The sequence below is a fragment of the Cydia fagiglandana genome, chromosome 24 (genome assembly GCF_963556715.1).
Source record: "Cydia fagiglandana chromosome 24, ilCydFagi1.1, whole genome shotgun sequence".
Classification (NCBI taxonomy): Eukaryota; Metazoa; Arthropoda; class Insecta; order Lepidoptera; family Tortricidae; genus Cydia; species Cydia fagiglandana.
In genome coordinates this window covers 11,460,998-11,476,191 of record NC_085955.1, presented here as the reverse complement: position 1 = coordinate 11,476,191, position 15,194 = coordinate 11,460,998, and the positions used below count along the sequence as shown (strand labels likewise).

Genomic DNA, 15,194 nt, shown 5'->3' with positions numbered 1-15,194 from the left:
CGGGACATCTCTATACACGCATAGCGCTCTCTCGCTCCCGCTCCGGAGCGGCGTGACCGCGTTAGTTACATAAAACTTACATTATTATGATCAATGTCACTGAGAACGTCCGTTTTCGTTAAACACATAAAATAGTTCCGGTCTCAAAATAGTCTCTATACGCACGTACACAGAGCTCACTGTAAAAGAAGTCTATTCCTTTGATGGGGCGTTTTAAAAAAAACGTACAGCAAGCACTATTCCTTCTCGCTCTTCTTCCTCTTCCTCTTCTCGTTCTTCTGGGTCTTCTTGGCGGGCTCCGGGGACTTCGGCTCGGATTTCTTCTTCTTCGGCGACTGTTTGACGGGGGACTTTTCTTCTGGGGTGAGTTTTTTGGAGGACCTGAGTTGTTTGGGGGACCTGACGATTTCGGGGGAGCTAGAGGAGGATTTGGGGGATTTGGAGGTATTCTCCTCTTTCTCCTTCTTGTCGGGAATGCCGAGGATATCGGCCCACTGGTCGGGGGGCGGCGTGGGCTGCTTGGGGTCCTCCTCGGCGGTCGATTGGTCGGATTTCTGTGGAAAACGGACGGTTGAGGGCGCCGCTGCGACCTTGCGCACCACATAACACTCCATGTACAGGTTAGCTCACGTGATTTTAGTCACTTGCGCGACATGTTTCGGAGAGCCTAGGGGCTATTCATAAATTACGTCATTTCAAATTAGGGGGGGGGGGGTCTCGACATCGGGTGATGGTAGCATGATGTAGGAGGAAACGGGGTCATTCGAAGCATGATTTTTGGATGATTTTAGGGGGGGGGGGGTCAAAAATCGATGACGTAATTTATGGACAGCCCCCCTAGGTCCCCAAGCACGACATGTCGCGCGAGCATCTTCAATTACGCGAGTTATACCGATTTTTTTTGCTTAAGCTAGTATGACTTATGAAGTTATGACAGTTTAAATTCAACCAACAGTTAACTCCGTAACTTTTATAATTTCTGAATGTCTTTTGTGTTTTCTCTACGTCGAAACAAGAAATCGTATCATACGGAACTAGCGTAAGGGCTCATTTAGGGCCGATTTAGACGGCGCGCGAACCCGCATGCGGTTTTAGTTATAGTTCGTAGGTTTCTAATAGAGCCCGAGCTGATCCTATTGTCTATTGTTAAGTAAAACCGCTCGTGCCACGTGCCACAACCACCTGCATACTTCGGTTACCGAGTGCCAGCGAGTCAAACACTACAGAACCAGTCTAAAATGTGTCATCGAGATGCGTAACAAAGGCGCGTTATCGGAGAGCGCACCTACACTGGTTTTTTGAGCGTTGGACTAGCCCGCGCTCAGGTGCCAGATAGAATAAGTATAACCCTTTATTGCAGGTAAGTAGCACGTTTTACTTAACAATAGACAATAGGATTAGCCACCGGGCTCTGTTACAAAGCTACGAACTATACATTGCGGATTGTTGGTTACTTATGTCCAATTCAACCGACCGATCAAAACCCGCAATGTAATGAAACTCGCATGGGGTTCGCGCGCCGTCTAAATAAGCCCTAAATGAGCCCTTAAGCTTACTATTACTTGACACGCATAATCCGGCCCCTATTTCACCACCGTGAAAGGTCCGACAATTGTCGACATCACTGTTGCTGACGTCACAGGCCTCCATAGGCTACGGTAACCGCTTACCATCAGACGGGCGGTGTGGTTGTTTGGCACCAACATGTTAATTCACAAGAAATACGACAATTGTCACGAAATTCCGACACAGAGCTCATTTGCTGTCAAAATTACCGAAAGTTCTTTGAAATCTTGTGACAATTTTCATCATTATCATCATAAACATCGCAAGAGAAATACCTGTTTAATGCCGATACAATAAAGATTTTTTAAATAATACAATCATGGTGACAAACAGGAATACGGCCCGCCCGATGGTAAGCGATAACCGTAGCCCATGGAGGCCTGTGACGTCAGCAACAATGAGACTTGTCGAATTGTCGCACCTGTCACGTTGGTGAAATAGGGGCCTGACTTCATTTCACCTGCACGGATATTTATTTGGAGTGTAATGTAGTGACCAAGATTATTGACATTAACGGAATTATAACCTCGCTTTTGTGAGTCTCAGTTACATTATGTTTAGTGACATTATAGTACGTTACGATACGAGTGCGAAAAATAGGAAATTCGAAACGAGTGGCGATAACTTAAAAGACGACCGAACTTAAAAGGGCATAATAATAATAATGTATCCCTTGCTTTTAGATTAAAGTGTCTTAAAGGGCCTCTGCGCTGTTGGCTTCGGCCCCACGTACGCCTCCCAAAGGTCCGGGACCCCATGGTCCCGAGATATAGAAAAGACATACAAATAATAATAATAATAAAATGCTTTATTGCACACTACAAAAGAAATGGTACAAAAGTATGAACAGGTACAAATATGTAGGTAACAACAGGTATGTACTGTAAAACGGTGTACGATACACGTGCGAATAGATAATTCGCAACTAGAGATGCACCGGATATCCGGTTACTATCCGGCCTACCCGGCCATTGTTTTACCGGCCGGATACCGGATAGTGGACTACTATCCGGCCGGATACCGAATAGTGACCTACTATCCAGCCGGATACCTGATAGTAACATTGCTTGATTTCGGAGTTCGGAGTAAACCAATTGGATTTAAGAAACAGACACGGTCATAATCGTACTTGTTTATTATTTTAAAACAATTTAATCAATTTCGTACCCAGAAATGAGTCCGCGCGAACGTTTACTAAGAAACAGGTGAAATCTGCAGAATGCGCACCTGAAAAACCGAAATGTAGGTATAGTTCCGCTGGCCGAATATTCGGCGGCCGAATACCGGATATCCGGTATCCGGCCTAACAACTATCCGTTGCATCTCTATTCGCAACTCAATTTAAAACACTCTTTGGTTTTGTTTTAACACTTTCGCAACCGGGCAAAAAACGCCGCACTACCCCAGAAACCGATCGTCTATATCTGCGTACAAAACAACCCGCTGGGCGGGTTGTCCGGCATCTAAGCAAACATTACGAGTGCCTACCAGGCGGGTTCTCGGTAGTCAGTGTTAATTTATCGCCATTCGTAGCCAAATTCCCACTTTCCGCACTTTGTACTATAACGAACTTTGGTTGTCCGTTTTGATGTAAATAGTTTGTATCAAAATAAAGAGCTTGGTTATCATTCGCTAAACCGGCAGCAGCGTTGTTAGGAGCCATTATATTATAACTATTGTTTATTATCTTTCGCTGTTATTCTTAAATATATTCGATGCTGTGTCAGAAGCAAAACACCCTAGACATTGAATTCCGAATATGTATCGACTGACTTATCGTTTCTAAATCAAACGAGGTTACAGTTAATAGGGTTAGCTTCTGTCACAACATGTATAGTTAAACACGCATTTACCCACTAGGGCACAAAGTGAACCTGCATAGCACGAGACGATAACACATGACGGCCTTTCACGATACGGAATGCATTCATATGTGACGTTCCACGGAAAAAGGTACCTAATGGCGGCTGGCGATTACGTCGCATAGCGCCGCAATAATATTGGAGCGGCGTTAGTAATAGCGTAAGCGCCAACCGCCTTAAGGTACCTTTTCCCCTGGGACGTCACATATAACAATGTTTATACACATGCAATTGCTTCATTTAAATTGTTATATAGACTTCCATACTAATGGGTAATGTTAAAATTGTTTAAATTTAACGAATATGATGATAATTAGCCCCAGGAGCCACTTTTAAACGCCGACGATTCAAAACTGACAAAATTAGGAGGTATTAATGACCAATAGCAAAACAATAACAGTCTTAAGGGGCCCACTGATTACCAGTCCGCCGGACGATATCGGCCCGTCAGTTAAACGCAAAATTTGACAGCTCCGAACAACTGACAGGCTGATATCGTCCGGCGAACTGGTAATCTGTGGGCCTCTTTAAGAGCCCGATTTGATCTACCCGTGTATCGAGTGTTTTGGAATTGTTAAAATCCGTGACCCTAAACCTGAGGCCGTCTGTCATGATCTGCGGGACTGATGCAGGTTCAACTATAGTTGATATTTTATAAGATGAATATTTCGGCTTAATCTGTCAAACAAAAGGTATTGTTTCTTTTATGATACGTCAACATTGGCCCCAGCATCTTTGCAGATGATAGTCACAGCGACTAAAGAAGGTATTTTGAGGAGGTTCTTAGTCTACAGCCTATCGTCCTATTTTTTCGTACTAGTGCGAGAAATAGCACTTTTCGTGCGTATGTCAAAAGTTTAAAGGGCCATATGTACTAATAATAGGTAATACGCAACTCGTGTCGATTTAAATTTAAATTTCCTTTTTTCCGCACGTGTATCGTAAATAACTATTACGATACAAGTACGGAAAAGAGGAAAATCGATACGAGATAAAACGTTTTATCTCTGAATGGGCTGTTAGAATTTGAACCAATTCCACCTTCTTATTCATAAGACGGTAGAATTGCCTTTAATACGAGCTCGTTCGTTTCCCTGGTGACGGATTCGGTGGCTAACTACGCTGCATAAAAGAAATAATGCCTTTTGTTTAACAGATTAAGATTAAAGCCGAAAAAATCACCGCATAAAATGTCAACTATCGGGTCCCAAGTCCATATACTAGCTATACCAGCTAGAATACTAGCTATAACATGTGTCTATTCGTGTTATACTGGCTCCTAACACCTCACCGTAGCTCCGTCCGTCCGTCCGTCCGTCCGCGGGACCCCAAAACAGTAAGCACTGCAAAAACACTTTAGTTTTAGTTAGGGTTTCCGAGGCGGGTAAGTCCCCCACAGATTATGACAATCGGCGTAACATCCCAATACAATAAATAAGTTGTGGCATATATCTATACAGGGCATATATTTTGGACCGTTAGCCATATTGTGCGAGGTGATTAAGTAGGTCATACTGAACAACTTTTTCTATGGGAACAACCGCGAAATCCCAAAAAAAATTGGCCTTCCCATAGAAAACATCGACATACACTCGACCAAAATGTATGAAACGGCTAAAAAAACTTTTGTGATTTCGGAGTTGGTCCCATAGAAAAAGTTGTTCAGTATGACCTACCTACAGTAGAATCCCTTTATGACTCCGCTTATACTGACCAACCGCTTAGTATGACGTAATTACTGTGCGAAGTTTGGTTTTCATATAAAATTCTTTATGATAAATTCGGATAGAATGACTTCGCTTATAGTGACAAACCGCTTACTATGACCTAAAAATCCTATTTCCATGAAATTATGTCCGGTTATACTGACACATTCGCTGGTTTTCGTGGCCGTCACCACGTCTTTCCCTGCGAGGACGTTTGGTGCGTTCGTGGCGTGTAAGGTATTTTAGTTTTAACAAGTTGATATTTGTTACAAGTTCAATAAAACTCATTTCTCACAAAGGAATTTGAGATTAATTTGGAAAACATAACAAAAATAAGAAGTTGTACAAGTATGTTTTATATGACATCCGCTTAGTATGACGAGTTTGTCACTTCCCTTCGATGTCATTGTAAGCGGATTCTACTGTAATCACCTCGCATAATATGGCTAACGGTCCAAAAAGAACCTGTATATCTACATAATCAAATACTTTGGGAGTTGAACCCAAGTATAAGAATATGGAAAAATGGGAAGGGGGGGGGGGAGACCTTTGCCCAGCAGTGGGATACGACAGGCTCCAACTAATAATAATAAGAATATGTATTTAGTATCGCTAGCTAACTAACACTAATATAAACATGTTGGCCTTAGCGATACTAAATATTTTAGTGGTATCGTCATAAGTCGTCCCATTAGTTTTTCGTCAAGTTCTTAAATGTATCCTATTCTGCTTTTGGCCCTCATTCTACATTCGTCACTCCTTGCTTATTAATCATGATTTATATAACATCTTAGCATGGTTCATCTTTCATAATAATATAAAAGTATAATCTTCATAATATTAAGTATATTTATCACTAGAAAAAAATATCACTTTGTATTCTTATACCTGACCTGACCACTTTTTCCAAATTCCGTTCCTTTATTCCTTTCCGCGTTTAATTTCCTACCCTTTTACTTGACGTTGGCTACGGGCAACACCGCCTTCAAGTCCATACAAAGAAAAAAAAAATCGTCGATGGCTTTCAATGTAGAATGAGTGACGAAAGCAGAATAGGACTAATTTAAGAACTTGACGAAAACAAATGGGACGACCCAAGACGATACCATTTTAGTATCGCTAGCTAACTAACTAACATTAATACAAACGCATAAAATTAAGCGGGTACTTACGCTAAAGGCCGCGTACCTTGTGGTACTGTCAGTATTTACTTATGTGGAGTATTGTTGCACTTTTCCGAAATCAAACGTTTCGAGTAAATATCGCCGCCGTCCGTACAATCGCGCCCGACTCGCTCGCGCAAGCAGGTTCACTTTGGCTCAAAACTATTCAAATTGTATAAGTCCCTTTGACCACAATAGGCTATAAAAAAAAACAACGGGTTGCACTCCGGGAGTGCCGGCAGAAGTGAAAACTCAATGACATTGTAACAGTTTTTCGATCAGGTCACGTGTCCGTCTTACGAAGCGTCTTACGTCTTACGCTGTCGCGAGTTCAACATTTTTTCCCCATCACAAAAAGTGCACAGCGCCGCAAAACAAGTTTTTACTTCAAAAAAAAACTTTAACCGCCAAAGCCCAATTCATGTCAACTTCCGCGCATTCCAACAAGGTTCCGATGACGCGCCGCACACGATGGCGTATACTCTCCACTGAGTAACGATAACATTGCTAATTTTGCTTTTAGTTACGGTAAATAAAGTAACCGTACTAGTGCTCGACATGCCCATGCAATGCCCAATAGATGACAACCTGCTGTCACCTCTATTGACAGTGATTTAAGTTTCAAGATGACATGTACTGGGACCGCGTCGAGCACTAGTACGTTTACCTTATGACTTTAAAAGCTGTAATTCTATATTTAATTTGGTTTCGTTGGTTGACCCTCGCAAGATTTTGAACATACAATTTGAATAGTTTTATTCGAATATATAATAAAACACATAAAACGCACGATTTGTAGAAAATAATATTGTTAATGGATTCGCAGAAAATAAGTGTATTTTCATAAGCATGTTTCTAATATTTCCATAATTATGAATGATCAATGATCAATGTTTATTTTCAATATCAGATAACATAAATAACCGGGTATTTGACAATTATTCCAATCAGTTTCTTTTTTCGAATCGTCAAATGATTTATATGTACGGATGTATCACTTACCTCGCTACCCTTCTCCTTTTTCTTCTCCTTCTTGCCGTCCTTGTCTCGCTTGTCGTCCTTGTCCTTCTCTTTATCCTTGTCCTTGTCTCGCTCCTTGTCTTTCTTCTCCTTCTTGCTGCTGCTGCGGTCTCGCTCTGCTGATACATCAATTAGTTAATACACATACAATTCAAATAGGGTATTTCACTTTATTTCAAATAAATTACTTTAAAACAAGTATGAAATAAAGCACTAGAAGATTAACTGAGAAACGTAGGTAGCAGCTATTTTTAGACACAAGTTCTATTTAATAAATCGGATAGAAAAATAAAAAGTAGGTGAGTCGACTGTAATGTCACGATGTGATCTTTCATATAAATTCCATATTAGCAAATCGTTTTGACAGTTCTAAAAAAGAAGCTGATTTGACTAGGAGTAGCTAGATCACGATAAGGGCCCAAACTCGTTAGTTCCGCGTAGCATTATTCCCGATCGCATTTTTCCCCACTCGCGTTAGTTCCGCGTAGCATTATTTCCGGACGCATTTTTTCCCACTCGCGTTAGTTCCGCGTAGCATTATTCCCGACCGCATTTTTCCCCACTCGCGTTAGTTCCGCGTAGCATTATTCCCGATCGCATTTTTCCCCACTCGCGTTAGTTCCGCGTAGCATTATTCCCGATCGCATTTTTCCTCACTCGCGTTAGTTCCGCGTAGCATTATTTCCGGACGCATTTTTCCCCACTCGCGTTAGTTCCGCGTAGCATTATTCCCGATCGCATTTTTCCTCACTCGCGTTAGTTCCGCGTAGCATTATTCCCGATCGCGTTTTTCCTCACTCGCGTTAGTTCCGCGTAGCATTATTTCCGGACGCATTTTTCCCCACTCGCGTTAGTTCCGCGTAGCATTATTCCCGATCGCATTTTTCCTCACTCGCGTTAGTTCCGCGTAGCATTATTTCCGGACGCATTTTTCCCCACTCGCGTTAGCATTATTCCCGATCGCATTTTTCCTCACTCGCGTTAGTTCCGCGTAGCATTATTTCCGGACGCATTTTTCCCCACTCGCGTTAGTTCCGCGTAGCATTATTCCCGATCGCATTTTTCCCCACTCGCGTTAGTTCCGCGTAGCATTATTCCCGATCGCATTTTTCCCCACTCGCGTTAGTTCCGCGTAGCATTATTTCCGGACGCATTTTTCCCCACTAGAGTTTGTTTTTCAAAAAACATTTAGTTCAAAACTTTGCTAGACGGGGGCTCCTATTTCTGGGCGGTTTGCCCTTCGGGCATCTGAAGCTACCTAACGAACCTAACCTACCTAACCTATTAATTTAGTGTGACGTCCATGAAAACATTACACTTTGGGGAAAGAAGTGTAGGTAGGTTAGGTTCGTTAGGTAGCTTCAGATGCCCGAAGGGCAAACCGCCCAGAAATAGGAGCCCCGCGAAGTATTAAAATAATGGCCGGATACCGGATAGTGACCGAATATCCGGTGCACCGGTAGTGTGTACCATAAACCCACCTTTCTCCTTCTGGTCTTTATCCTTCTTCCTCTCCTCTTTCACAATCTTGCAGTACTCTCTAAAGTAGTCTTCTCTGAGGGTACTGCTCTCTACCGCCTTGTACCGCGCCTCACTGTCGACCTTCTTCTTGGCGTCGGCCCAGCGCGCATGCCGGTCGATGGCCTTCTCCTTCAGCAACGCTATGAAGTCTGTTTTAGCCTAGAAGGGGAAATACCGGTTAGAGGGGGGAGGTGTGGCGCTTATAGGGCGCGGGCGGGCGGGTTAGCGGCGGGTGGGGGGCGTTGTTTCATTGTTAACTGGTTTTGTCCATTTGTTTTAGATCGTAATGGTTTGTATCTCAACCAAAATGGTTTGTGAATCAACTGTGATTGAAAGATCAGACGTACAGTCACCACGCGGGATTGTTAAGCCATTTAGGGTTCTCGCTAAATTGGAAATTCTATAGCGTAAGTATTGAACAACCTATTTAGCTAGGACCGTAAATGGAGCAAAAATCGCGCAGCGTGATGGTACGTTATCAATATAAAGATTAATTGAAAGTAAATTGACATTCGTTAGTATTATCGACGTAATACTTTTATTAAATAATTTTATGCGGAATTAAATCATTTTACAACGGCACTTAATTCAGTAATCGAAGTTATTTGACTGAACCGCTGAAAAATACGGTGAATTACACCATAGATGATCTTACTTCTAAGTTTTAACTTTATATTATAATGCAAGATTAAAGGGTTGCATCGAACACAACGCTTTTTTAGTATAGTCGACGTCAAAGATATGTTTACATTTTTCGCCTTGTTACAAAGGAGTAATGTGCAAAAGTGTAAACATATTATTGACGTCGATTGTACGAGTATCGTCCTTGGATAAATTATGCGACTTCTGCCATTGGAGCTCACGCGGACCTGACTTTTACTGAAAAAAAAAAATCACGGGTTGAAAAGACGAAACCGGGAAAAGTTTACTAATTAGGCAACCCCCCACCACCCACCACTAACGCGCCGCAGCCAGCTCTTTCTTACATCTAGTACGCAACGATTTCGCCCTGAAAAGGAAATGAGATTAGATGCTGAAAGAGTACATTAGAGGCTGTGGAGAGAAATGTCATTATTGCATTAGTTCCTGAAAAAAAAAGGTTATTAGCTGATTGTGTAGAAGTAAACGTATTTAGTATTGTAATGGAATATATTTACATATTTAATATTTATAATCTTGACTTGTGTTGGAGGCCAAGACTCACTTTGGGTCACCGCGCCAACCAAGTAAGTTATCTTGACTTTTATTTAATTTTGACTTCCCTAACCCGTTCCGACCCTTCACCCAGCATAACCTATTTTGATGAATAAATGTCGTAGACAACATAGAATACCTGTGGCCGGGTTAACGATTTTAATTATTGAAATAATAATAATATTGAGACTCGCTGGGTGGTTAGATCAAGGGTCAGATGCAGAAGGCGGTGATCTTGGACACGGCGCGGATAGTCCGCCGGTTCCTCTCTGCGGCCCTGACCACCGGCAGCTTGGGCCTTGCCCCGCTGCTGGCGGCACCCTAGATTAGGTTTTTTTATAATACTTTTATATGTATTTTTTCTTGTTTTTATATTTATATTATAAATTAATAACCTAACCCAAGATATTAAATGAATAAAGGAGATAATAATAATAATATGAAGAGATTATAATACTCAAATCCATATGCAGAAAAAGATCAACACAGACAAGATTGTAATTACGTGTAATTTACAAATTTAATATTATTACCCCTAAAATTTCCAAAATATTGATGACAATTACATAAAAATTAAGTTTTTGGCGCCAAAATCGTATATTTCGACACTCAACGGGAATCAAAAATTATAGGCTACTTTACTTTGAGCTAGAACAATGAAATTTGGCAAGTAATATCGTCAATACTACAAGTAAAAAATTAAGTTTAATTTGTACGGAACCCTCGGTGGGCGAGTGCGTCTCGCACTAGGTTTTTATTACAAGCTTTTATTTAGTTTCACCTGACCGTTTGTCTGTGTGTAATCTAATCTTGCAAGTTAAATTTGATCCACTTCCCGGTTTCCGATTGAGCTGAAATTTTGCATACATATGTAAGTCGGGTGACAATGCAATATTATGGTGTCATCGAGCTGATCTGATGATGGAGACCGGAGGTGGCCATAGAATTGTGTTTGGGGTTCTTAGAATTGTCTCGATGAGTATTAGTTGCCTGTAGAAAAAAAAGGTCAGTCGGCGATAAAAGCTTGTACCAAAAATGAATTTTTTGCCAAAAACTTATTTTTAATGTCCGCCCTGTCTGTTAAATTATCACAAAAATAGACCTTTAAAATTTTTAACGCAATGTGCCTTGATAAGTTTGAAGGCGTTATATGTATAGTTCGTAGTTTCCTACTAGAGCCCGGCGGCTAATCCTATTGTCTATTGTTAAGTTAAACCGCACGTGCTACTTACCTGCAAAAAAGGGTCTTAATTATTCTAATTGGCACCTGAGCGCGGGCTAGTCCAACGCTAAAAAAAACCAGTGTAGGTGCGCTCTCCGATAACGCGCCATTGTTACGCATTTCGATGACACATTTTAGACTGGTTCTGTAGCGTTCGACTCGACACGCCAACCAAAGTACTGGTTGCCGGCGAGTAGAACGGACCACACACATCGTAACAAAATTAGTTAATTTCGAATGTTATTGCAATTTCCATAGGAGTTGTAATTCAATTACCTGGGTAAAGTGAACGAACGAGTTTTTATGCAGGTGGTTGTAGCACGTGGCACGAGCGGTTTTACTTAACAATAGACAATAGGATTAGCCGTCGGACTCTATTAGGAAACTACGAACTATAACTTTTATATAACCTTTATTTTATACAAATTAATATCTAATTGTTATTAATAGCCTAGATACATTTTTAGGGGTAAAATTAATACGTTTACTTCCATCACAACATGTATACGTAAACTATCTTTGACTAAGTTTGACTTTATTTGACTTAAGACCAACCTTACGGATATATCATATTTTATTTGATATAAAATGTAAAATCATTACATAATTTTATTATTTATTTATTTTATTACATAATAAATAATAAGCCAAGCGAACTAACGGATATAGACCGTGTCATCGTGACGTTTATTCTTTATGATAAAGTATAATTTTGCATTGCATAAAATATATGGGAAATAAAGAGCCTACAAGAAACGACACAGGACATAATAGATTCAATTATGATCTATTTCTGACTTCGAGCAACACAGAAGGGAGACGCCATTCGCACTATTTCCCCTCTGCCGAGGTACAAGATCAATTGTACATGCACACAACTGGCGCGGTGCGTGTTGTGACTCGACCGTACACAATGAAGAGGTCAGAGGTGTAATTTTCTATGTATTTGTGTCATCATTACAGATTGGATTTTGCATGTAGTGAGTGAGAAGTGCGACTGTGTGCACGTTTCCCCTCGCAAAAAATTGCAGAAAGATTTGTACGGTAAAATATGGCTCGGGCTCCTCCCTTCCGACGTGTCGGAAGCCGGTGTTGCTCGAAAGGTTTCTGATCTAAATTCCTACTAATTCATAAATAAGCCGGCGAGAAATTGTAGAAAATTATTAAGGCACCCTTCCTACGTAACTGTCACATTTTTAGCGTAAAATGCTTCAACATGGCAATAATTTAGTATGGATTTTTTTTAGTTCTTTTTATTTCATTTCTACCATTTTACTCGTATGTCTGTCACGCTTTAATCGCTCGACCAATTTAGATGAAATTTGGTATGGAGATAGCCAGGGCCGTCTTAAACCATGCTGGGGCCCTTGGCACATAAGAATTTGGGGCCCTTTTAGAAAGTAAAGAATGCGAATTAAAGTAACATTTTTCTACTATGATCTTCTATTTATTATGGGTAATCAAATATACTGTTACTATCTGTCCTGCCCCGTGTGCCCTTATGGTATAGACGGTACTGGAGATAGCTTGGCCGGCGGAAAGATATGTAACGTCCCACGGGTAAAGGTACCTTATGGCGGTTGGCGCTAGCGCTATTATTAACGCCGCTCCAATATCATTGCGGCGCTATGTGACGTAAGCTCCAGCCGCCATAAGGTACCTTTTGCCGTGGAACGTCACATATAGGGTCGTTTCTAGCAATCATCACCATCATTCCACGCAGAGAAAGTCGCCAAAAGCTAGCCATAACTATAATTATCGATTTTGTAATCACACATATTTATTAAACTGACCGACAGATTTTGATCATAATTGAACTCAAAATATGTAATGCAACATATGTACATCCATTTATTGAATTTCATTCTAGTGCTAACGCCATTTGTGCGTTTAGGCAGATTTTCAGTGATTGGCAGGACTCGCACCCAACACGTCTGTCACGTATCCACCTTTATGTTTGCATGTCACACTTTTAATGTTAAATTCCTTCTTTAAATTGGCCTTTGGCCACAATATTATAAATAAAACAGGTGGGGATCGAACCCACACTCATAGTTTTTATGACAAAAGTAATGATTCTCAACTCATATCCGTAAAATTAGTATATTTACTATATCACTGAGTTTACAATTCCATTTCATTTCAACTAATGATTCTCAATTTAAACAGACACACAAAGTCTTTCTATACTTTCGATAACTTTAATATTTAACTTCATAATTCATTTCATAATTTCATCTTAAATCTCTTTCTGAATACTTTTATTCTTATTAATTTTTAGAGGTTAACCGAGAATTTCTAACATCATTGTTAAAAAGTCAAAACAACCAAATATATATTTATAAATTATATATATAATTGTTTTTAAATTAAATTACATTGTTATGTGTCTATGAACCATTAAAAATTCTCAATCAACAATAAAACAAAATAAAAACCTGTAAAAGAAAAGAATTAGTAAAAAACAACTGTGACTTTTCTGCCAATAATTTAAATTTACTTTGGCACTCGTTTGTATATTTACATTCATTTTTGTTTGTGGCAACCCATCACCGCTGAGTTGGTTGTTTCTACTAAAATGGTAGATTTTCTGTAGTACTGGCAACATTGCCTTACATTTGGCGCATGCAGGGGGTTTGCAAGATTAACTCTATATAATAAAAATGTACACTTACCACGCGGTAAGCGAGGCCTTTAGAAACGTAGCTAGGCCATTCAGATTCTCTGATTTGTTATAATTTTGAACAGCTTAAAATAATGTCTAACCTTAGATAGTTTTGAGAAGTATTGGTGTGACCATTTGACGATTTTGGTAACATCTTTTTATTCTCGGCTGTTGATAGAAAGTATGTCGTTAACTTGTATCACTTCAAATTTAACAATTTAATGCTACAAAATGTATATCAATTATGACTTGATCGCCTCAATTTATAAGACCACTTATTGAATAGATTATAGATTTGAAATGTAGCTTCTCATGGGACCTAAGTTCTAAGGATTGTAAGTAATAATTGCAACTTCAACCTAGTATTATTTTCTGCATCAAATTTGACAAAATTTTCCACAATATTTAGTCAAATAATTGGAAAATAAGCCAGATATTGCTTACCGTCGGGTCAGCGACACGAGTCCACGTGACAATGTCTCATACTACGTGCAATATAAAAGTGTATAGCTACGAGGGGCACACCGAAATGATCGGGAATAGAGTACTTTAAACTGAGCTACATTAAATCTTTTTTTATCACACGCGTACTGGCAACTGACAGTCACGATGCCGTTTTCACAATTTAAAAAAATAGCGTCATATTTTTTAAATTCCATTTTCAAATTGACAAGTCGCTGGACGAAATGGAGCTCACCCGTGAAAATTTTCGTGCCATTATTTATCACAACTTTCGCCGAGGGTTATCTCCAGATAACTGTCTTAATGAGCTTGTTTCTATATATGAAATGGAAGCACCGAGTCAAACGACTATATATCGTTGGTATGCAGAGTTTCGACGGGGTCGTGCCTCTCTCAGCACCGTGCCTTCAACAGGTCGGCCGAAAACAGCGGTGTCGCCTGAAAACGTCGCGGCTGTAGAAAAAATACTGAAAGAAGATAGACATGTGACATACGAGCAGATTCGGGCATCCATAGGCATTGGAATGACTGCAATCCACACGATTTTGCATGGTGAGTTGGGTGTCAGAAAATTGATTTCCCGGTGGGTACCCCATAATTTGTCAGAAGAGCAAAAGGCGGCTCGTGTCGATTGGTGCCGATCTACTCTAAAACGCTACAATGGAGGAAGGTCAAAAGCCGTTTATAACATTGTCTCGGGTGACGAATCCTGGATTTATTCCTATGAGCCTGAAAGAAAGCACCAGTCGGCAGTTTGGGTCTTCGAAGACGAGGTCAAACCAACGAAAGTTGTGCGTTCCCGCAGCGTGTCGA

At 40.4% G+C, this 15,194-nt stretch overlaps 1 protein-coding gene across 2 annotated transcripts in view; it reads right to left on the bottom strand.

Moving 5' to 3' along the window:
* The window catches only part of LOC134676374 (transcription elongation regulator 1), a 57,110-nt gene that overhangs the window by 21,387 nt on the left and 20,529 nt on the right, over positions 1-15,194 (bottom strand). For both annotated transcript variants that reach the window (XM_063534736.1, XM_063534737.1), the window contains exons 9-10: positions 8,799-8,997; positions 7,300-7,433 (exon numbers count right to left, since the gene is read on the bottom strand). In XM_063534736.1, the coding sequence (XP_063390806.1) occupies positions 7,300-7,433; positions 8,799-8,997 (333 nt within the window). The remainder of the gene's footprint in view (positions 1-7,299; positions 7,434-8,798; positions 8,998-15,194) is intronic.